This window comes from Lepisosteus oculatus, chromosome 12 (assembly GCF_040954835.1).
Source record: "Lepisosteus oculatus isolate fLepOcu1 chromosome 12, fLepOcu1.hap2, whole genome shotgun sequence".
In the NCBI taxonomy this organism is placed as follows: Eukaryota; Metazoa; Chordata; class Actinopteri; order Semionotiformes; family Lepisosteidae; genus Lepisosteus; species Lepisosteus oculatus.
The window spans coordinates 38,514,507-38,538,232 of record NC_090707.1 but is presented as its reverse complement, the minus strand read 5'-3'; the positions used below and the strand labels follow the sequence as shown (position 1 = coordinate 38,538,232).

Below are 23,726 nucleotides of genomic sequence, written 5' to 3'. Positions count from 1 at the left end.
TCATCCGTTTCAATAAAACAAGCTGTTTCAGCCAAACGAGTCTGAAATGCTTCACGTGATAAAGAACAAGAGAGATCAATTAACAAAATCAGACCACAGAAGTAAACAGCAACAAAACGTTACATACATTTTACTTCTAATCAAGCAATACACTACACTTATAATCAGTTTGCAAAGAACTCAAATTGCTGGAAGGTTGAAATATGGAAAATAAGACAGTTTATAAAAATACACCTTTACACCTGTTTGAAAATCATCAGCAGGGTCCTTGACAGACCCAAGAAGAGAGTTCCAGGACTCAGGGTTTATGGAGCAGAGGGCATGCAGATGAGGAGTGAGACAGGTGCCGCAGCAGATCCCTGAGGGACGCCAGAGGTAGCAGAGTTGACACCAGTCTTAATTCCCCCCTGCTGGTACAGACCGGTGTACTTAGGCTACCTCCGAGTCTACCACTCTACCACTAGAGTCCTCTCCTGCCCTCGAGCTCAGGAGTCCCGCCGGCATCAGAACAGCTTCCAGAGGCGACGCCCCTCCTGCGCCTACGCCCTGCCTGCATCACGGTGGAGTGTCAGGGCAGCCTGCCCGCCTCGTTCTCCCCACCCCCCCCCGCCGAACCAACCGGCCATTCCAGTCTGGGGCCGAACCCCCCCGCCTGCGAGAGCCGATTCCCATCAGAAGGAACTCCTCAGGACGTCGCACAGACGGGACAGCCCCCGCTCGACGAAGTCCAGAGCGGCGACCACCGGCCCCGGCAGCATCCTCCGGGCGAGCTCGCGGGCGTCCAGCACCCACTGCAGGCCCCTCAGGTACAGGCTGTACAGCTCGGCCTCCTCCCGGGCCTCCCTCCTCTCCCGCCTCCAGAGCTCCCGGATCTCCCTCCGCTGCTGCTCCCCCCGGAGCCTCCGGCGCAGCCGGTCCTCCTGCCGGCGGATCTCCGCGCCCCGCTCCCGCAGGACGAGCCCCGCGGCGTGCCGGATCCGCGCCTCCGCCTGCCGGTCCAGCTCGTCCGCGTAGAAGCCGCCGCAGGTCCGCGCCAGCATGGCCTGCACCGCCTCCGCGAGCTCCTGCGCCCGGGCGAAGCAGCCCCGGCTCCCGGACAGGACGTGCCAACAGCAGCCGGAGTCCCGGACCAGCCGCCGGAGATTCCCCGGCCCCCCCTCCTCCTCCTCGTCGCTGGAGAGGAGCAGCATGGTGCGGAACCGGAGGTCCTGGCCGAACGTCTCGGTGACCAGCCGCAGGGTGTCCCTGTCCCCGGGCGCGGCCCGTCCCGGGGCCAGCGGGATGAAGACCGCGTGGGGACGGGAGCGCGGCACGGCCCTCAGCGTCTCCGCCGCCCGCTCCCCGGGCTCGGGGGGCGGGCCGTGGACCGCGGCGCCCACGCGCAGCGCCAGCTCCCTCGCGCCCGGGAGCGTGTTGGGCACCGAGAGCCACGCGGGCCCCCCCCTGCCCAGCAGCACGATCCGCAGGACGGGGTCGGGCCCTGGGGGACAGCGAGGGGGGTCAGTGCCCTTCCTGGGCGAGTCTGCTCTGGACAGATCAAAATCAGTTTCGCTGCTACAGGCAGGAGAGCTATCCCTCTAACTGCCCCTCAGCCCCAGTCTGGACATCACTAACTGCCCCTCAGCCCCAGTTGGACATCACTCTGTGCTTCTGTCCTAGCCTGGACTCCCTTCCCTCTACCCCTGTGTGGAGACCCCCAAATAACTGTACCTCTAACCCACTGTGGAGACCCCCAAAATAACAGATGCTCTACCCCAGCGTGAAGACCCCACTAATTGCCCCCCTACTGCAAGGTGAAGACCCCGCGAATCCCCCTCTGCCCCTGTACCCTACTCACGGTCTGGGGGAAGATCCAGTCCGTCCCTCCTCCTCTGCAGCTCATCCTCAGCGCCCCCTGGTGGATCAGAGGAGAAGACTTACTCCCCCAGACAGCGGCAGCCACAGAAGATCAGCCTTCCTCCCTCCACACAGGCCCCCAGCTGTTAGAAAGCTCTTTCACTGCCGCGCCAGGGACACGGGCCTCGGAAACACACCACACTCACAGCAGGCTGCGGGTCCGAGGAGGCAAAATTCATTTCCTTAATTGCAGAAACGCATTTCCGCCGGGATGCAGCAGGTGAAATTTGAATGATACGAGATGAGTGCCTGCTATCATTCTGGAAGAGGATTAAGAGGAAATTGCCAGTTGGCCCCATTCGCGTACCGATCTGCCTCCTGAGCGCGTCTGGGAGAAATAAGCGCTCCTTCACGGCCCGAAACTCTCACCGCAACACAACACTGCTGGTTTCTCATCCCCGCCCTCATCAGCCTCATCAAGCCCATACACTCATTTCCTCAGGGGAGGAACCCTCTCTGACGGCGGACAGACACCCCGGCTCTGACGAAAACGCTGCTGGGGAAGTTGTTTTTACTTCGCTAGAAGATGGTTTCGTTTTCCACACCGATCGCGTCGGTTTGTTCCTGATACTCTCGTTTGGAGCCCCAGACCCGTCCTTGATCTGGGATTAAAACCACCAGATCATTTCAGCTCCATAAAACCGACTCGCTCCAGACAGGATATTTTGTTTCTGTCCCATAAAACAGAGAACCCGCCGTCAATCGCCAACACTCCGTCTTCACGCACATTTATTAAGAATCATTATATCTGATGCATCGCAATAATCTAGGTAAAAATACACATAAAAATGTTCGTAAAACTCCATACGTGTACTAATACGCTGTACAGGTCCATGTAGTGGTGCTTTGCCTGACTTAAGTGGAAACTTTAAACAGGAAATGTTTAATTGCGAAACCAAAAGTTTAAAACTAATAAGGTAACGGCTTTTTGCAGACGAATAGCCCATCCGACCGAGATTTTTACAGGTTCTTTGCGAAAATACGTCCTCATTATGTCTGGAAATTTTCTCGGGCCGATCGCGAAAGTTTCCGACTTCGAGACCCGAGCTGGCTCGGTGTTTGAATCGGTCCCGGTTCCTCATCACCTGACGACGTCACACATTAAACATCCCCCCCCCACACAGCCTTGGGGTCACTCACAGCGCTCCAGCGGCCCCCCGGTGTCCATGCCGTGTCCGTGGCCCGAGTAACGGTGCTGGTGTGCAGGGAGCCCGCCGGAGCCAGGAGCTGTGTGCGCAGCTTACAGCCAGCGCAGTGTCCGGAAATCTTCCAAATCCCCCCAAAATACCCTGAACTTCGTCTGGCCTCTCAGCTCGCGAACACCGCCGCCGCAGCGCGTCACACCGCCCTCGGAGCTGAAACAGGGCCGCGCGTCAGCTCGGGGTCGCGCACCGCCACACGTGTAACGGGCTCGGGAGCAGAGGGAGAGGGAGAAGAGGAGGAGGCGTGTTTGGCGACGGGGGGTCATTCGCTAAAAATACCTCCCAAAGCGTCGTGCGCCGGCGAACTGGAAACGCGGAGGAAGGGATCGGTCAGGATGAGCCCGTTTCCGCCTCACGGGGTGCGGTGGGGGGGGGGCGACCTCGGCCCTCCTGGTGGGGACAGGTGTGCGACGGGGCAGGGGGCAGGGGGGGCGGACCTTGTGGACGGGTTGGCCGATGGAGGTGACACCCCGAAACACGAAGGCGCCGTATCTCGGGAACGAAAACGGCTCCGACGCTCCGTACAGCTCCGCCCACCGGCACAACCGCAGCGCTTGACTGACTGTTCGTGCTGTTTGTAAGGGGGGTCCGAGTCTGAGTGTCGGCTCTGAAGACGTCGCTGGGCCGAGGGGCTCAGGGGTGGCTACAGTGCACCAGGAGAAGCAAGGGGGAGTAGCGTTGTGGCCGCAGGACACGGATGCGCTGTCCCACTGGGAAGTGCCGTTCGGGATCGCGGATGGGGCGCCTTGTGTTTTTTTTAGAAATTGTGTTCCAGAAAGTCTTCAGAAGCCAGAATTACCCTCAAGCTTGGATCGCAGCATCCACCAAGCTCACCGTGATGGACTGAGCTCTCTTTAGAGGCTTTCCGTTCACTTGCAGATGAATGGGCTTGTCACACATCTCCCCCAGATCTCCATTCACCTGTCTCACCTCTCCTGTGCCCAGTCTCACCCGTGTCCTCTCACACCTGTGCCCAGTCTCACCTGTGCCCAGTCTTTCCTGTGCCCAGTCTCACCCGTGTTCACTCTCACCTGTGCCCAGTCTCACCTGTGCCCAGTCTCACCCGTGTCCACTCTCACCTGTGCCCAGTCTTTCCTGTGCCCAGTCTCACCTGTGCCCTCTCACACCTGTGCCCAGTCTCACCTGCTGTGCCCTCTCTCACCTGTGCCCACTCTCACCTGTGCCCAGTCTTTCCTGTGCCCAGTCTCACCTGTGCCCACTCTCACCTGTGCCCAGTCTCACCTGTGCCCAGTCTCACCCGTGTCCACTCTCACCTGTGCCCAGTCTTTCCTGTGCCCAGTCTCACCCGTGTCCACTCTCACCTGTGCCCAGTCTTTCCTGTGCCAAGTCTCACCCGTGTCCACTCTCACCTGTGCCCAGTCTCACCTGTGCCCAGTCTCACCCGTGTCCACTCTCACCTGTGCCCAGTCTTTCCTGTGCCCAGTCTCACCTGTGCCCTCTCACACCTGTGCCCAGTCTCACCTGCTGTGCCCTCTCTCACCTGTGTCCACTCTCACCTGTGCCCAGTCTCACCCGTGCCCACTCTCACCTGTGCCCAGTCTCACCTGTGTCCACTCTCACCTGTGCCCAGTCTTTCCTGTGCCCAATCTCACCTGTGCCCAGTCTCACCCATGTCCACTCTCACCTGTGCCCAGTCTCACCTGTGCCCAATCTCACCTGTGCCCAGTCTCACCCGTGTCCACTCTCACCTGTGTCCAGTCTCACCTGTGCCCAGTCTCACCTGTGCCCAATCTCACCTGTGCCCAGTCTCACCCGTGTCCACTCTCACCTGTGCCCAGTCTCACCTGTGCCCAGCCTGGTTTGTTCTCTGCATCAGACCCCTGCTCCTTCTCCCCCTCCTCACTCACACAGTGGACATGTGGCGCTTGTTCTGTTTTTAACCCCTTCGTCCCCTGGGGTGTGAGCTCACCCTTATCCACTGAGCTCAAGCAGCGCCCCCCCCAGGTGAGCGACATGAAGTCACGTCTCTTGTCCATGTGCCCCTCGTGCTCTGCCCAAGCCCACCTCCCCATGATACTGGGGGTGGACCGGAAAACTGGAATACTGCATCCTGGGTGCTATGTACTTCCTCTAAAAATGCAGCACAAAGATCCCATTCAACACCTTACCAGCAATTCCAGTCCTCAATCCCATCCCCTGCCATTCCCAGAAGAACTCGGGATGGAGCTGGGACTTGCCCACACACGTTTTGGGAGTTTCCTGTAACATACTGTACTCCTGGGAAGAGGTCACATCCGTGCCCTGAGGCGTGACTGGGGTGCTGTGCTGCTGAGAGCCCGTCTGGACCCCCTCAAACACGGCTTTCCCTCGCAGGATCGACTGCGGCCGGAGCAGTTCTACCGGGCTGAGGGAGCTGGGAGAGCCCCACACTGCCATTCTCACGCCTGGGCTGTTCCTGTGGAAGACCCGCAGCCAGGCGAGACTCTCCTAGTGCCGAGTCCTGTCTTCCTCAGACGCCTTTTGTCATCTTCTTAATCATCTGTGCACAGAACAACGTCAGACTTCACTTTCCTTTTCCACAGAGATGCAGGACTCACTCTGTGAAGGCTGGAGAAATGAAACAGAAAGCATTTCTGGTGTTATATATCTTTAAACAGCCAAGCCAAATTGCCAAAGATCTTAAGCAGATTGAATTGCAGGTGTGCTAACGTCTCAAATCCGGTTTTGCTGTGGTTAGCTCCCAGGTAGAATTACCGATTCTAGTTGTCGGAATTTTAAACAGAAACTGTGCTGCCTGGATATCAGTTTGTTTGGATATGCAAAGTGGTGCAGATCTGTCTCTCCGTCATTCAGGTGTGGCTCTTCCTGAATTGGACAGTCTGAATCAAGCAGGAGAGTTTTGAAATCAGAAGGTTTCTTTCAAGCTCGTAGCGCAGGGGCTGAAAACCAGCACACATTTCATCAGGAAAGCAAAGCAGCACGGTAAGATGTTTATCATTTCGGTTTACTAAGTAGTTAATTATGTGTTTCAATTCAAAAATAGTTCTTTCATAGCGTGCACGGGTATATTTCCTGTAGTCATTACATAACATGTAACTACTAGATATGTTGTTTCCACCAGAAACAAATAAAAACTAAATCTTCAAAAATCAGAGTTTGGCTAAAAGGTTAATTTCACTAGGAATCACAATGCTGGAGAATTAAAGGTATTGAAAATGTTTCTCCGTTAAATAAATGCAATCCTTCTGGTTCTGATGCCTTCATGCCGATGTTAAAGGGCTCAAGATCCTATTTGACAGATCTCTTCATGACCTTTGTGTTCTTTTTGTTATGACGGAGGTGAGATGATGTGCTCAGGGAAAATACATTTGTTGTAGGTTTTCAACAAGCAGAACGTACAGTTGAAACTGTAACCAAAGTAGACACTAGAGTTGTCATCAGGGAGGAATAGCAGACAAAAGAGTTTACTCCTAGAAACTGTAGATGCAAAGCCATATCTGACTCATTGATTGACATATTACAGGATTAGAGTGCGTCAGTACAACAAAATCAACAAAGAACAAAATCCTTTTAAATGAATCCGGAAACTCACAGGCAGCCTATACAGGGCGTCAAGCACAGAGGTAGGTTCTGGAGGACCGAGAGCTGGAGTTCTGGGCACATTATTCTGTTGGTTAACGTGCCAGACATTTTGAAGATCAGCCACGCGGGAACAGCCAAATAATATTAATATTATGGAACAATTATAATAGCAGGCTTTCAATTATAGCAGGCTCAGCACTAAACTAGAGGCCCCGCCTCCTTGTGGACAAGTCCGATTCCACAGAAGACTTTCCCAACATGCGGAGGACAACCTCTCTCCATGTCCCGCTGGGATTCTCAGAGAACTGAAAGCTTCAGTACACAAATGTCTTTAAGGCCCTCAGCCATGGAGCGGAAGAGCCAGAGCTTCCAGATTAAGAAGACCGAACTCGTTCCTGTCAAAGACCCCTACCAGCTGCTCAGGAATCTGAAGGCCGAAAACATCATCCCCGAGAGGAAGTACAAGGTAATAATAATAATAATAATAATAATAATAATAATAATAATAATAATAATACAATTCCTTACACGTTCTAGTGGTTTTCTGGACGCTCCACTCAAAGTGTTTTGCAGGTAATGGGGTCTCCCCTCCACCAGTGTATAGCAGTATTTGTTTTCCATTCCTAAACATCTAGGAGGCTGATGCCCTTTCACTACTGTATTTCTTAAGTGATTTTAAATCTCCAGCCTTTCGGCGGGAAGAAAACTTGAAAAGGTTCCAACTAAGCCCCCCGTTGGGAAGTGAAAAGACAATGGGCCTCCGCCATGTTGGCTCTAGGCCTGGAGCCATGATTTGAGCCAACATGGCTGCCGTGACACGCCGATCAGTCCCAGGTGCACCATATTAGGCAATCCAGGCTTATTTTGGAATTGGACAGGTTGTTTTTTTTGTGTTTTAGTTAGTATTGGCCCTGCTTCTCACCTAACGCACCCCACAGCTGCAGCAGAGCTTCAGGAGGCCTGTGCAGTGCGGGGGCTGTCATCTCCTGAGGGTCTTTTCCCCTTCATCAGCAGCTAAAGGTCCAGCTGAGGGACAGACAGGAGACGGGGATGTCCGAGCTGCTGGCCTGGCTGGAGAAGGAGGCGCCAGAGAAGATCGGCCCGTTCTGGAACACTGCCCAGCGGGGTGGTGCCCAGGCCTGCACCGAGCTGCAGCTCTGCAGGGCCGACCGTGAGTCCCGCCAGCGCGTCTCGCCTCCTGCCTGCGATCGGCCAGGTTCCCAGCCCCTTCGGGAGAAATGAAAGTGAAAGAATTGGCGCACGTTGGCGTCGTAGAAAAATCCATTGAACTGAGGAAAGGTCGGACCATACCAGCTGGTGTGCCGAAATACCTGTGACTCGTACGAACTGGGCAAGGAGGAGATCGGTTCTCACAGTTTCTGTGTTTGATAGGAGGACGCAGTCGGGAGTGTGTGCTGATAAGACGTTTGCAGGGAACCTCTGAAAGCTAGAAGGAAGATTTTATATTTTCACCCTAAACTGCACTGGAAGTCTGTGCAGAGGCTCCAAGACTGGAATGATGTGGTGTGAAGATTTAGTCTTAAGTAGGAGTTGGGCTGCTGGGGGTCTAGACACTGTAACTGAAGAACAGAACTGGATTTGAAAAGCAGTGAGCAGAGCATTAGAGCCAAGAGAAAGAGACTCTGGACCTGGCTGGATGAGAGACAGGAGAAAATACGAGATTTTGTCACTCCAGATTAAGAAAACTGATCAATTGTATTAATTATAAATGAGTTTATAAACTAGAAAAAAAACATTTAAGCTGATAATACCCTAAAAACAATGAGAGACCTGTGGTTTTAATGACCCTCAGTCAGGTCTCCAGGGCGCGGGGGTCTATAGATCTGTTCATGAGCTGATGTATCTCCTCTGCTGCAGACGCCCCGGTCCGTGAGCTCGTCCTGCCGGTGACCTGTGGGGGAAAGCAGGGCCGTTTCGACGTGGGGAAGTATCTGGAAGGTAAGGGGGAGCTGGCAGCGTGGGAGACTCGGTGAGGACAGTGCCGTCTCGCTGGCGAGAGAGCCGACGGGCTCCGGCAACGCGGAGTTTAATAACCTGTTGCAGGTCGCGCCTGGAGGAGAGGACCCTGGTTGTACCCCGTTATCGCGGTGGTGCCGTCGGTGTGAGGGCGCTGTGAGGGCGGTGCGGACACGCCGAGCGGTACTCCAACGGGTTCGAGCAGGGAGCTCTGTCAGAGTGAGCCGACTGAGAAGCTCCGTTCGGTGTATTTGTCACGTACTGTACACAAGTACGAGGAAATGCTTATTTGCATGTACGCTCCGATACAAAGACCTCAAGGAAACGCCAACACGGAACAGCAGCAGCAGCAGCAGCAACAACCACGAGAAATAACACACAGCTTAAATACACATCAGCACAGGCAGTGTGCAAGACCAGGACGACAGCGTGAGCCAGTGCTAGAGGCAGATTCCCATAATCTGACAGCTCGCGGGAAGAAACCGTCTCTGGATTTGGAGGAACAAGAAGAGAATAATTCTGTGTATTGGAACGCAGGAAGAAACCAACGTGGTTTGGTTCTGGAGCCTCCGATGGTCCAGTTGTGTAGAATCGTCCCGTTCATGGGGCGCAGCTGTGATCTAGGCAGCGCTGCAGTGTCGGCTGCTCGTGGTACCGGTCCGATGGGGGGGATATCGTGTTGACTCTGGGCTCTGACACTGGGTTGTCTTTTAACGGCAGGTCAGCCCTGCGTCCTGGCCAACAGGAAGTGGATGAGCCCCCAGGAGTTCGAGGAGCACGGAGGGAAAGGCAGGAGCCACAAGTGGAAGAGCAGCATCCGTTACAAAGGCCGGCCGCTGGGCGCTCTGCTGGAGGTGAGGAGGGGCTGGGGGGCGCGAGGTGTCGGAGTGGAAGAGGTCTCTCACACGAGATGCACGGTGGTTAGTGGATAACTGATCCAGCTGTGTCTGTCTGGAGAGAAGCCGGCATAGGGGAAGCTTCAGGATCATAGCTACGCAGCTTGTTCCATGCACTGACCACCCTTTGTGTAAAGAGGTGCCATATACTCCGACTTTCAAGTGCACTTCCACATAATCCGCACTTGTCTTCCCTGTTCCTTCGGAAGGAGTCTGCTGGGGTCGACTTTAAGACCCTTGAGTATTTGAAACACTAGATCCGGTTGGCCCTGCACCCCTCTCTGTTTCAGCCTGTCCGCCAGTGTAGGAAGAGATCCGTGATCTGGATTGACTTCTCAGCTAATGTGCAGCTAGAAGAAGAGACACAAGCACACACAGCTGGAGGCTGACAGCAGGAAAACACACACTTGATGCACCACTCTACAGATGCAGGGCAACAGAGCACCTGCTTCATGCAAGACCACAGTTCTGTTGCACAGGTCCTTAGTAACACAGTCCGCTTGCCCTGGGCCAGTGATTGCCAGCTTCTCAAATTCGTTTCAGGGGGACCAGCCTGCTAAGCCTGTGCCTAAGAGAAAGCCCACCCGCTCCCAGAGTCAGGTAGGTCTGCCCGACGGAAGCTGCCTCACCTGTCGGGAAAGACCACAAGACGTGGTTCCGGAAGCGTCCGTCTTTTAACCGGCACCCCCTGGATCTGGGCTGCTGATTGCACTTGACCCCGAGTGTCCATGTGAGGGTCAGGATCTGAGGAAGTCGTCCGGACAAAACCCAGATGGAGAGGGCCTCCGGTCCTTTTGAAACCCTGGGCAATGAAAGCCAGGACTACCCAAGGGTGTGCGGCCACAGTGAGTCCCAGACAGAAGCAGGAGTGAGCTGGCCCTCTGTCCCCGAGGCAGTATCCCAGCTGACGGACTTGACGATGTTGCAGGCGGTCCATCTCTTATCTGGGCGATCAGGAGGCCTTCTTGAGCAGTCCAGGCCTAACCCTCAAGGGCTAGCAGCTCCCCTTCCAGCTCGGGTAATCCCCACAAGGTAGCAGCACGTCAGAAAGGTTCCCAGTGACAGGGGTCACTGGTCTATCCGGGGAATGTGTTCGTTGGTATCGGAGGTCTCGCCCGGTGCTGTGCAGACCTGCAGATCTCTAACTGCGCAGCAGAGCTCAGATGCGCAACAGGATCGCCTCGCATGCAGCCAAGTGATTTGCAGATCTGAAAAAAAATTTAGAATTTTCTTCTGTCCTTTCAGATAAAGTCCACTGCGTCTCCCGAGGTGAAGAGACGAAAGAGGAGCTCGTCCGCAGACTCGGTGAGTGAAAATTCGGACTGATATCCCGAAGCCCTCGCACCTCTGACTCGTGCTTTGGAGCTCTTCACATGTGTCTCCGTGAGCTGGGATTAAAGTCCTTACAGCACATGACCACTGATGTCCTGCTGTCTTTCAGAGAGAAACTGTCCATCGGGCTCAACAGACCAGCACCGAATCAGGTCGGCCTGCAGTTCTGACTAGTGTGTGAGGGTTTTGATGCATGAGATGTGTTTTTAAGATCATCGATCTGTCTGTCTCGGGCTCAGAGGAGAGTGATGGTGTGAGCTGGAGGAGCAGTGACACCGAGGAGGAAGACGAATCGGAGGAGAGCAGCGAGGAGGAGGAGGAGGACAGCCCTTTCTCATCTGGGCAGGAGGAGCAGCAGGAGGAGGAGGAGGAGGAGGGTGGAGAGAGAGGCAGGAGTGTGTTCGTCTACAGAGACGTCCTGGCGGTCACCTGCGGCTCGGACAAGGGGAAACTCTACCGCAAACGCTTCGCTAACGGTGGGCTGGCTTACAGGCAGAGCTGGGGAGGCAGGGGGTCAGATCACATCGGACTGAGGATTAATAAACCTTTCCACAGGTCAGGGTCCTGGGGGGGTGGTCAGTGTGTCTGCAGCAGGGCTGTCCAGTCCTGGTCCTGGAGGGGTCAGTCAGTGTGTCTGCAGCAGGGCTGTCCAGTCCTGGTCCTGGAGGGGTCAATCAGTGTGTCTGCAGCAGGGCTGTCCAGTCCTGGGCCTGGAGGGGTCAGTCAGTGTGTCTGCAGCAGGGCTGTCCAGTCCTGGGCCTGGAGGGGTCAGTCAGTGTGTCTGCAGCAGGGCTGTCCAGTCCTGGGCCTGGAGGGGTCAGTCAGTGTGTCTGCAGCAGGGCTGTCCAGTCCTGGGCCTGGAGGGGTCAGTCAGTGTGTCTGCAGCAGGGCTGTCCAGTCCTGGGCCTGGAGGGGTCAGTCAGTGTGTCTGGTGTTTGCCATGAAGGAAGTACTGTCCTTACTATTTGGTCACTAACGATCCCGGGATGCTGTCAGTGAGAGTCGGGATGTGAACCCCAGAGTCCTTGCTCATCTCCACTCTGGACTTCAACAGTTCTGTCCTCCTAAGAGTCCCTCCTGCTGAGCCGCTGTGTAGCGCGTCCAGTTCAGAGCCTTTACCGGAGCTTGAGAACAAAGCCCTGAGAAGGAGCAGAGGCTGGTGGCTGAACAGAGTGACCTGCTGGCAGAGCTGCTGCAAGGTCTGCTGAGGAATCTCCTGGGGAGCCAGGAGACTTGGAAACTAACTGCAGTTCCTTCTCTGCAGCGTGCCGCGGGAGATGCATCAGGACCTTCAGACAGTGGTGCACCCCTCTGGAGTTCTGCAGGACCGGCACGCCCGGCGCCGACGAGGGGAACTGGGCCCAGTCCATCTGGCACATGGGAGTTCCCCTAGCAAACCTCATCCAGGTAGGGCTCAGATCCAGCCCAGCAGGGCGATCTAGCTTGTTCGATCAGAGGATCGCTGTCGTCTTCCCCGTGCAAGAGGAGGCAGCGGGACCTGAACGGCAGCGTGTTTTCTTTGTTTTTTTTTTTATTTAGTTGGGTATCCTGCGGCCACACCCGGAAGACTGCAACTGTGTGAAGTGTGTCCCCGTTGTGAAGAAAAACGTAAGTGTGATGCTTTGGTCTCTGTTTCTGAAAAGATTGGTTATTTTATAAAAAATATTTCTGACTCTTCTATAGCCCATTTCTGGACATTCCACTCAAAGTGCAGTTTGAAGGGTGAGTCAAAGCTTTTTCAAGCAGCAACTCAAATAATTTGCAATATCGATGCGGTCTGCTGTGGAAGTCACACAATATCGGACCTTGCAAAACATTTCCTGTATATCACTCGAAAGCTCAGACAAGAGATTCTGCAGGGCGTTGTTTTACACAGGTGGTATCATCTGAGGAAAACAAATAACCTGAGCTTGAAAGAGCCAAGAACTGCCTGGGTCTGGACGCAGCGCCTGGCCCCGCCTCCTCTGGGCGGGGTCTGAACGCAGCGCCTGGCTCCGCCTCCTCTGGGCGGGGTCTGAACGCAGCGCCTGACTCTGTCGCCTCTGCAGAAAGACAAACCGGACGAGTGCAAATCCTGTGGTCAGGGCAGGGACCTCCTCTGCTGCGACCAGTGTTTTCGGCTTTTCCACGGCGAATGTCACCTGCCGCCCCTCCCCGGACAGGCGGATCCACAGTGAGTGAGAAATAAAGACAGACAGGCGAAACGTGGCACCCTGCCACAGTCACACCCGCCCGTCACTGCAGCGCAGAATTTTCCTTGATGAACATTTGCTTGGTCTTTGTCAGGGTGGCATGGTGGCGCAGTCGGTCATAGTTATACCTCGCTGGACGCTGGGGTCACTTTCTGGGTTGATGTCTGTGTGGAGTTTGCGTGTTCTCCTGCAGATCTCACAGTCCAAAGACATATGGGCGGGTTACTGTCTTCTGGGAAAACTGGTGTGTGTGTGTGTCCTATCCAGGGTGTACCCTGCCTTGTGCCCGTTGCTTGCTGGGATAGACTCTGGCTCCCCCGTGACCCTGATTTTGTAGAAGTGGTTAAATAAATCCACCAGAATAAGAGGAAGAACATGAAGGAAAAATATCAACCATTGTTCTCTGTTTAAAATGACATGACGTACTGTGTTGCAGGGCAGAATGGATCTGCACACTGTGTGAGTTCAGCAGAACCCTGGTGCTCCTGCCTGGGATCCACAGCAGGTCGGAGGTGCTGGGGCTGGAGATGCAGAGCCAGCGGGCGGTAAGGCTCGTGTCCTGATCCTACTGCGCACGGCTCGACGGATCTTTCACACTGATTGTACTGGCGCCTGGTTCCCGTGATCAAGGATCTGATATCACTTCCTAGAGTGAAAGTCTTTCCAAATTACAATTTAACTCATGATGGTTACTGTAGATGGGATTTAAGTTATCATTATAATAATCATATAGTTATCCTCAGTTATTATTTCCAAATCCAGGACTTGGTATTGGCAGGTAGCCAATGACAAAAAGCACACATTTTTAAATCTGTTTGAAATCTGACATTCATGCTGATCTCTTTTTTCCTTTTTTTTTTGCAGAAATGTGTGTATCTTCTCCTCAGACTGTACTGCAAGCAAAACAGTGGCCCTTTCACTAAAAATCCCAGCAGTGTAAGTAGCATCTACTGCTGTAAACTCCCAGCTGTTGAGTCTCTCAGTCCACAGTTTTAAAAATGCTGATTGCGACACCCAAAGGATGCAGTAAACTAAACAGACAGGTACAATGGGAATTACAGGGCATTACTTTAATAAGTAAAGGTATCAGTATGTAAAAAAATAACTTATACATGGGGAAAAGCAGAATAAGGGGTACTACCTAAGGGGTAGTTAAGGAGGGGAGACCCATTACCTAAACACTAATTATAATTACAATGGGAATTACATTAATTCAAGTGCACGCATTACTTTAATAAGATATCAGAATATAAGGGTTATAATTTTATACATTTTACCATGCTAGATAAAGGATATTATGGATAAATTATTATAATGAGAAGTAAATTACATCACAGAAGCCCACAGCATGTACTTACACGGACAGATATACAGGTCTGATGACTGTTTAAAGCCATTGTAACATACCAGCTTGTACAAGACAAAACTGTGTTTAAAATCACAAATTCTACGCGATTTCACAATGCATCGATAGATCTGAAAGCGAAAGTTGAATCTGAATCTGTAATTTATCATTTTTGGTTTGACTTTAGTTTCATCCCTTTGTTTTTCTTAAGCTCAAGAGATACTGTGAGATCATCAAGCGCCCCATGTGGCTGGATAAAGTCAAGGAGAAGCTCCTGGAGCAGAAGTACCAGCAGGTGGGCCAGTTCGTCCAGGACGTCCGGCTCATCTTCCAGAACTGTGTCCAGTACAACAAGGTGAGAACCTGGGACGGTCTAGAGTTCTTCTTCCCTGAGCAAAACAACATGGCACTGTGGAACTAATGGAGATCTGTGTAAAAGGTAGAGAGATGAGGGCCCAACTATGAAGATAAACAGAGATCAGAGCAGCTGCTCTCTCTATAGTATTGATCAGTCCAGAGATCAGAGCAGCTGCTCTCTCTACAGTATGAACAGGAACAGAGATCCAGGGGGAGGGGGCAGACCTGTGTGTACTTCTGTTTTTGTTCTGATGGCTTGTTTCCCATTAGAAATACTTCTACAAGAGAATGGGGAAAGAGCTCGGGAGGTTCTTCGAGAGGCAGTTCGAACACGTGTTCAACATCGGCTACGAACACCAGAAGCCCTGGCAGCCATAATGAGGGAGATGTGAAAAGATCGCAGTCGCTGTGGTTTATAGCGCAGCCTGGAGGACACTCTGTACACCTGCTCCCCAGGATCCACAGCTTTCCTCAAGCCAATAAGAGACCCAGCTCTCTCTAAATCAGAAGCAGTTATTCTCAGCTGTGGCCTGCACATGTAGAGAGAATCGCCTTTATCTGCCCTGGCTGTGTCTGCAGTGAGGAAGGAGGGACAGGGCAGCAGGACTGAGGCTCAGCAGAGTTTACTGTCCTGTAATGGTTAACGGGTCTTTCAAAATACAGGTGCAAAGAAAAAGGTTTCTGGAAAAGAGTTTTTGATGTACATTCTGTATATGTGGAATCGGTACAAATTACATCATGTAACTTACAATGCACAGCTGTGTGTGTCCCTTATATGGCAGAAACCTACAGCCAGTTTTAAATTGGTGTAGCAACTGACCCTTCAACTTAACCAACAACCTGCTCAAGCTGTAAATTGGGCTTACAGACAGGGAACAAAAGATCTGAATTTAGCAAACTTTGCATAAAAAACGTTCATCTATTTCAGTTACAGCTCCCCTGAGTTTAAAAAGCAATGAGTTTAAAAAACAATCTAATATTACTTCATGAATGCATAGATAAATTTCCCGTCCCTCAGTCCCCGATACTGCGGCGAGAGTTCGGGCATCCCTCCTCTCCCTGTTGTTCTTCACCCTTGATTTCACTTGACAGGGAAGAAACGGAAGATAAAGACACGTTAGAAAGCAAAAACTCAACCCTCCCCACACAAACACTCCACCATGTTCCCTTGGGACCCTGCAGCAAAGTCCTCGACAGCCTCGTGGTCCTCTTCAGCTGATGTACTGTACTATACTTGGGCTTGATTACGATACGCTGTAGCTAAAACTGCTTTTTGCAGTGTCAGAATCATCAGCAATGAGAGGCAGAAAGGGGTTTTCTAGTGTCTCAGAACCCAGGCCCTCTGAATTGCTGGGACTTTGGGAAGCTGGCTGTTGTCCACCAGTGGTGAGATGAAAACACCTCTTAACTTTTCCTTACAGTTCAGCTGTGGGAGATCCACAAGCACAAAGTTTCCAGTGCCACACAGATGGTCTAGGGCACATCGCACACAACACTCAGGAGAGCTTATCTCATGCACGCTGCTTCAGGCTCCAATCCTTTCTCAATACAACCTACTGCTTTAAATTAAATTGTACGGACCAGAATGGTAGCACTGGACCAGTACAGTTACAACACTGGTATTTGTATTGTAATCATGTGGGCAGGCCTTGAGCAAAAACCCAGAGAGGTGCCCCTTTGCAGGTCCGTGTTTCCCCCGTCCCACTCCAGTCTGGACTAAGTCTGGTTCAAGCGTCTGTTACCGTTGTGAGAGTAACAATTCTGCAACTCTGTTCCTATGTTTGCCTAGGAGGGCAGCGGTTGATTTTGCTTTTAATGCCAGTATCTTCTGTGCATTTGAGTGATCAGGATCAGACCCTAATCAGAACAGTTGCAGTTGTAGCCTTAAAAGGCGAACACTAGCAAGCCACTGCATGTTCTTACAAAGAGGCTTTAACTAGCACATCTTAATATTCCATTGCTGCGTCTATATCTAAAGTTTTATAATTAATAACAACAACAATATTTTAACCACATGATACAATTTCCTGGTACTAGTGAAGGCAACTGACCGACTTACAATCACCCTGGCTGCCAGGGACTCATGGAATTACATCAATTGCCCTTTCCTCAGCCACGGCCCAGCCTGTGGGTCCAGGGCCCGCTGCAAAACTTCTCAACTGTAGTCAAAGGATTTGCAGAAGTACACTGTTGTCCCTCCTTCATACAACCGTCAGACGTCCCAGCTCAGATCCTTCACAAAAGCCAGTCCTGCTACAGTCGTTTCCACCAGCCCCGATTCTCCCAGGGAGGGAGGCTCTTACTATAAGAAGGCAGATCAACTTACTACACCATGCAGTCCGTTTCTAATTACAATCAAATTAACTCAGAAAGTGACAAGTCCTCGCTGTGTTAAAATGAAGACTCACTCTGTCCCATTGACACAGTAAAGTGTTCATTATGAAGCATCACAGACTGAAAACAGACAATGAGACAGAAGAAAGCTCTGGAGAAATCTTATGGGCTTTTTATCTATTAATAAAGGATAAAAAACTAAGGTTTACTCTTGTTGCAGGAATCTGGTAACATCCTAAACCTGACTGATACTGGAAGTGCTAACAGACACACAGCACTGTGACACTGAGAGAAAACTGGTCCTGAGGCTGTTTTCCACTCCGACACTGAAGACACAGATAACAGAGCCTGGCCAGCTCTCACCTGACACCCCAGACTGTCGCTCCCCCAGGACACTGCCTGAATTGTGCAAGAATAATACTTCACCTTTTACACATCACACCCCAAACTACACAACCCTGAGCAGCAAACACACAGCTAGAAAAGTACAGTTTTATTCATGTGTACCTCAGTGTTTAATACTAATAATATCACACATCACACAGGGACAGGACAGCACAACACTCATGTCAACAGTACTTACAAGATACTGCAGGGTGGACAGAGCAGGACCATGTGAAAGAGAGAGAGAGAAATACAGGTTAGAGCACAACCCAACTGGACCTCGTCTGTGTGTTCTACTGTAGAACAGGTGTGTCCAATCTTTTTATCAAATGGCTCGCAACCACTGCTAAAAGACTCGCACGCCGCATTTATTACTCATTACTAGGCCTTTTCTGCGTGGATAAGAGCTATTATAATATGGTAGTGCCCTTCCCAGTGGTGAGGAGGAAGTGCAACTAGTCGCTGAGGTACCACAAAGCAGGCTGGGAGCTGTAGCCAGGGGCAGTCGAGAGTCTGCAAGATGACCAGCAGCTGACCCTGCTCATGTCAATAGACCTGTGTTGGCTACAGTGCTCTCGGAATCTTAGTGCCCCATAAGGGCATGTAGAGTCTGTGAAAGAGTTACCACCCTAAACCCGTGTACATGTTCGTCTGTCTCCTGATGTGTGTGGAAACTCTGGGGCTGGTGTTCTTGAAAAGGAGAATAAAAGGCTGGTGCTTGTGTGCCTACTTCGTCTCCGCTTGTCCTTTGTCATGCATGAACCCCTAAGCGTTCCTATATTATTATATATATAACATCATATTATCTATTACTATTAGTATTATAGTGAGTATTAATAGCTGAAATAGTAATATATGATATTATTGTTACAGCTTTGGGTGACTTTCAAAGTGTCTTAGACTTTAGATCAATTTTGTGAAGAGAAAACACTCCTAACATCATAGGAGAGAGGATGTTCACTGGGGTCTGGGGGTCACCTTAGTATACCTATGGAAGTAGGATTAATAATTAAAAGGATACACAGAAGAAGGAGAAAAGGAGGAGAGGAGAAGGAAGAGGCAAGGAGAGGAGAGAGAAGTCCAGAGGAGTTGGGACTTGTAGCTCGTGCCAGGCGAGAGCCCCTACTTCATGATCATCCAAACCAAACCTGACTGGAGCTCAGCATTTGAACCTCGTGAGAGAGAGCATGCTATTCTGTGTTTTAGGGAACTTGGGTTTCCTGAGTAAAAGAGACCTTAGTTAGACATGTCTTTCCTATAGGCTCCCATTTATGTTATGGTATCCAGGGTACAGTGAGAGGTCTAACTGCAGGTTACTCTGTATTTAGTTAGAAGGCAGCTCATCTCTTGTGTGGCCTCTGTAGGCATTGAGACTTTAGTGCTTAGTAACAGTCTGGGGTTTTCTGGGTGACCAGAACGGTAGGCCTCTGAAACACCTTGTTTGTAAATACTATGTATAAAGTAGCATGTTTTGTTGTGTTTTGTGTCATTGTTTTAGAACCATCTGTCCAACCACATGTGCCCATTTGTAACAATATAACTTTGTGTGTTGTATGTTTTGTGTCTTGTGTAGTTTACGGTAGTAAGTATTTGTTTAACTATGTGTGCCTGAATTATAACCCTTCTCAACAAAGCTGTGCCAGAGAACAAAGAATTCAGGTGCCTGTAGTAATACCAGCCGCTCGGGGATAGACATTATTTACAAGTCTGGGGGTTATAAATAATAATTTACCGATTGACTAAACCACTCGGTCAATTCCGGATCTTTACCAGTTTCGTAGCCCCCATTTGTAACACTGTAATAGCTATTAACCGTGTTTTACATATATATATAAGCAAAGTGCTTCTGAGGTTGCACATCTGATGAAGGACATCCGTCCGAAACGTCCAGTTTCTCAGGAAACCTTGTGGACTACTCCATAACTGTTCCAACCTCTCTTTCTATATACAGACTGTCGCTCCCCCAGGACACTGCCTGAATTGTGCAGGAATAATACTTCACCTTTTACACATCACACCCCAAACTACACAACCCTGAGCAGCAAGCACACAGCTGTAAAAGTACAGTTTTACACATCTGTACCTCAGTGTTTAATACTAATAATATCACACATCACACAGGGACAAGACAGCACAACACTCATGTCAACAGTACTTACCTTTTTCTGAAACACACGTGCAGAAGTGCAGAAACACACAGTGGAGTAGTTTAACACACTGGTCTATATGTCCTCATAGTGACTAGTGCTCACTGTGTGTCCAGTGGACTGGTTTAACACACTGGTCTATTTGTCCTCATAGTGACCAGTGCTCACTGTGTGTCCAGTGGACTGGTTGTACACACTGGTCTTTATGACCTCATAGTGACCAGTGCGCACTGTGTGTCCAGTGGACTGGTTGTACACACTGGTCTTTATGTCCTCATAGTGACCAGTGCGCACTGTGTGTCCAGTGGACTGGTTGTACACACTGGTCTCTATGTCCTCATAGTGACCAGTGCTCACTGTGTGTCCAGTGGACTGGTTGTACACACTGGTCTCTATGTCCTCATACTAGTGACAAGTACTCACTGTGTTGTAATATAGACTCTGTCTCAATGACACATTACAGTGTTCATTATATAGCATCAGAGACTGAACACTAATAAAGAGACACGAGAAAGCTTGGGATTACTATAGGGCTGATGGGAATTCTTTTCCCAGAGGATGAAAATCAAAACCTGACCAAATCTGACCTGTCAGGTAGTGTGAGCAGCTGTATCCAGAGCAGGAGCTGGTTTACTGGAGGCTCCTGTAACATCCTAAACCTGACTGACACTGGAAGTGCTAACAGACACACAGCACTGTGACACTGAGAGAAAACTGGTCCTGAGGCTGTTTTCCACTCTGACACTGAAGACAGATAACAGAGCCTGGCCAGCTCTCACCTGACACCCCAGACTGTCGCTCCCCCAGGACACTGCCTGAATTGTGCAGGAATAATACTTCACCTTTTACACATCACACCCCAAACTACACAACCCTGAGCAGCAAGCACACAGCTAGAAAAGTACATGTTTACACATGTATACCTCAGTGTTTAAGATAAGACTTTATTGATCCCGTAGGGAAATTGATGATAAGACAAGATAAGAATCTTATCTTCATACTAATAATATCACATATCACACAGGGACAGGACAGCACAACACTCATGTCAACAGTACTTACAAGATACTGCAGGGTTGACAGAGCAGGACCATGTGAAAGAGAGAGAGACAAATACAGGTTAATGAATGAATAATGAATAAGGCCAGAAGTGTAGAAACACACAGTATAATCCTGTGTGATAATTCCTAGTTTCCTCTGCCCTGTTCCTATGAAGGAACTACATTTCCCAGCAGGACCAGGGGGCTCATCCGCCCATTTCCTGGGAGAACCTTTAGCAAAGACACTCTCCCTCAGTGTACAGAAGGAAGGCAAGCACAGCTCTCTGTCTACTGTCTCCAGGACCACTGGGATAAAGGAATCCTGTTGGCACTAACAAAGAAATTTAAACGAGATACAGAGAGAAAAGGATCTGGGGGAATCTCTAGAGCTCTTTATCCATCGTTTGACAAAGGATGAAAATAAAGTGGTTTGAGCAGCTCTATCCAGAGCAGCAACATCCTAAACCTGACAGTTTTACACATCTGTACCTCAGTGTTTAATACTTATAATATCACACATCACACAGGGACAGGACAGCACAACACTCATGTCAACAGTACTTACCTCCTCCTGCAGGGTGGACAGAGCAGGACCATGTGAAAGAGAGAGAGAGAAATACAGGTTAGAGCACAACCCAACTGGACCACGTCTGTGTGTTCTACTGTAGAGACTCCCTCTGTCCTGATGACACAGTGGAGTGGGGATTATATAGGACCAGGGACTGAGCTCAGGCCAGCAGCTCCTCTCTCTTACTGAATGAGTGACCATCAAGACAATGGCTCCTTCTTGCTATAATCACAGCACCATGATTACAAAACAACTACTCACCTCTCAATGTTAAGAAATCAGAATTGCAAATCTATAAGGGCTCAAACGAAAAATCATTGACCTTACCCTGTACCCAATATAATCCTTTCTCATTAATTTTGTAGTTTATTCCACCCCGTTCCCATGAAGAAACTACATTTCCCAGGAGGGAAGGGAGGGATCAGTAGACAATTTCCTGTGTCATGAGGCTCAGTTGTAAGTAAGTACACTTGGAGTGTACAGGTCATGGCACGAACAGCTCTATGTCTACTGTTTCAGAACAGAATCACAGGCTAGAACACTACTAATCAGCTCCCAATTAAAACAGCCTAGAATGACAAATGAATCAGTGCAGAAGTGTACAGAACACATAGTATCATACCATCCAAATAACTGTAGGTTCTTTGAAGGAATCTTTGGAATAATGTACTTGTTTGCACTATAAAGAAATTAATAAAAAACTGAGGCTGTTTTCCACTCCGACACTGAAGACACAGATAGCAGAGCCTGGCCAGCTCTCACCTGACACCCCAGACTGTCGCTCCCCCAGGACACTGCCTGAATTGTGCAGGAATAATACTTCACCTTTTACACATCACACCCCAAACTACACAACCCTGAGCAGCAAGCACACAGCTGTAAAAGTACAGTTTTACACATCTGTACCTCAGTGTTTAAGATAAGACTTTATTGATCCCATAGAGAAATTGATGATAAGACAAGATAAGAATCTTATCTTCATACTAATAATATCACACATCACACAGGGACAGGACAGCACAACACTCATGTCAACAGTACTTACCTCCTCCTGCAGGGTGGACGGAGCAGGACCATGTGAAAGAGAGAGAGAGAAATACAGGTTAGAGCACAACCCAACTGGACCACGTCTGTGTGTTCTACTGTAGAGACTCCCTCTGTCCTGATGACACAGTGGAGTGGGGATTATATAGGACCAGGGACTGAGCTCAGGCCAGCAGCTCCTCTCTCTTACTGAATGAGAGACCACCAAGACAATGGCTCCTTCTTGCTATAATCACAAACTAGACAACGACTGATCACCTCTAAATTTAAACAGCTCACAATTACTAATGAATTAAGACAGAAGTCTATAGAAACATCGTATAATCCCATCTCATACATGTTGCAATTTGCTCTGCTCTGTTCCCAAAAAGAAAAAAACCTTCCCAGCAGGGAGTGGGGAGTAATTAGAACATTTCCTGTGAGATGAGACGTAACTTTCAGCAAGTACACTCTCTCTAAGCATGGAAGAGGCATGGTCAGCACCAATCTTTGTCTATCACCTCAATGAACCTTGAGATAGAGGAGATTTGTTTGTCTAAAAAAATTAAACGAGAGGAAAAAACTAGAGAAAACTATATGGCTATTTGACCATCTATTCCCAAAGATTGAAAAGTCTGACAACTCTGACCTGTCAGGTAGTCTGATCAGCTGTATCCAGAGCAGGAGCTGGTTCACTGGAGGCTCCTGTAACATCCTAAACCTGACTGACACTGGAAGTGCTAACAGACACACAGCACTGTGACACTGAGAGAAAACTGGTCCTGAGGCTGTTTTCCACTCCGACACTGAAGACACAGATAACAGAGCCTGGCCAGCTCTCACCTGACACCCCAGACTGTCGCTCCCCCAGGACACTGCCTGAATTGTGCAGGAATAATACTTCACCTTTTACACATCACACCCCAAACTACACAACCCTGAGCAGCAAGCACACAGCTATAAAAGTACAGTTTTACACATCTGTACCTCAGTGTTTAAGATAAGACTTTATTGATCCCATAGGGAAATTGATGATAAGACAAGATAAGAATCTTATCTTCATACTAATAATATCACACATCACACAGGGACAGGACAGCACAACACTCATGTCAACAGTACTTACAAGATACTGCAGGGTTGACAGAGCAGGACCATGTGAAAGAGAGAGAGAAATACAGGTTAATGAATGAATAATGAATAAGGCCAGAAGTGTAGAAACACACAGTATAATCCTGTGTGATAATTTCTAGTTTCCTCTGCCCTGTTCCTCTGAAGGAACTACATTTCCCAGCAGGACCAGGGGGCTCATCCGCCCATTTCCTGGGAGAACCTTTAGCAATGACACTCTCTCTCAGTGTACAGAAGGCAGGGCAAGCACAGCTCTCTGTCTACTGTCTCCAGGACCACTGGGATAAAGGAATCCGGTTGGCACTAACACAGAAATTAAAAACAAGATACAGAGAGAAAAGGATCTGGGGGAATCTCTA

At 50.1% G+C, this 23,726-nt stretch overlaps 2 protein-coding genes across 3 annotated transcripts in view; one reads left to right on the top strand and one right to left on the bottom strand.

Annotated features, from left to right (window-relative positions):
• Positions 1–15,495, top strand: part of LOC107078885 (uncharacterized) — a 38,852-nt gene extending 23,357 nt beyond the window's left edge. Inside the window, exons 29-48 of the mRNA XM_069196283.1 lie at positions 490–806; positions 1,015–1,516; positions 3,021–3,546; positions 5,433–5,535; positions 5,938–6,041; positions 6,978–7,107; positions 7,653–7,812; positions 8,520–8,600; positions 9,339–9,472; positions 10,058–10,114; positions 10,760–10,819; positions 10,956–10,998; positions 11,086–11,322; positions 12,111–12,253; positions 12,386–12,454; positions 12,895–13,019; positions 13,475–13,583; positions 13,903–13,974; positions 14,595–14,738; positions 15,011–15,495. Coding sequence (XP_069052384.1) covers positions 490–806; positions 1,015–1,516; positions 3,021–3,546; positions 5,433–5,535; positions 5,938–6,041; positions 6,978–7,107; positions 7,653–7,812; positions 8,520–8,600; positions 9,339–9,472; positions 10,058–10,114; positions 10,760–10,819; positions 10,956–10,998; positions 11,086–11,322; positions 12,111–12,253; positions 12,386–12,454; positions 12,895–13,019; positions 13,475–13,583; positions 13,903–13,974; positions 14,595–14,738; positions 15,011–15,118 — 3,224 coding nt within the window. The 3' untranslated portion in view covers positions 15,119–15,495. The remainder of the gene's footprint in view (positions 1–489; positions 807–1,014; positions 1,517–3,020; positions 3,547–5,432; positions 5,536–5,937; positions 6,042–6,977; positions 7,108–7,652; positions 7,813–8,519; positions 8,601–9,338; positions 9,473–10,057; positions 10,115–10,759; positions 10,820–10,955; positions 10,999–11,085; positions 11,323–12,110; positions 12,254–12,385; positions 12,455–12,894; positions 13,020–13,474; positions 13,584–13,902; positions 13,975–14,594; positions 14,739–15,010) is intronic.
• LOC138242067 (uncharacterized) lies at positions 117–3,366 on the bottom strand. 2 transcript variants are annotated; one of them, XM_069197036.1, is made up of 3 exons: positions 3,037–3,366; positions 1,838–1,894; positions 117–1,522 (listed from the first exon to the last, which is right to left on the bottom strand). In XM_069197036.1, exons 1-3 carry the CDS (start codon positions 3,062–3,064, stop codon positions 672–674), a joined length of 936 nt encoding a protein of 311 aa, XP_069053137.1. In that variant the 5' UTR covers positions 3,065–3,366; the 3' UTR covers positions 117–671. The 2 variants fall into 2 exon arrangements, with proteins under 2 accessions (XP_069053137.1, XP_069053138.1); XM_069197037.1 differs by having other exon boundaries at positions 117–1,480.
• Positions 15,496–23,726: the final 8,231 nt, after the last annotated feature.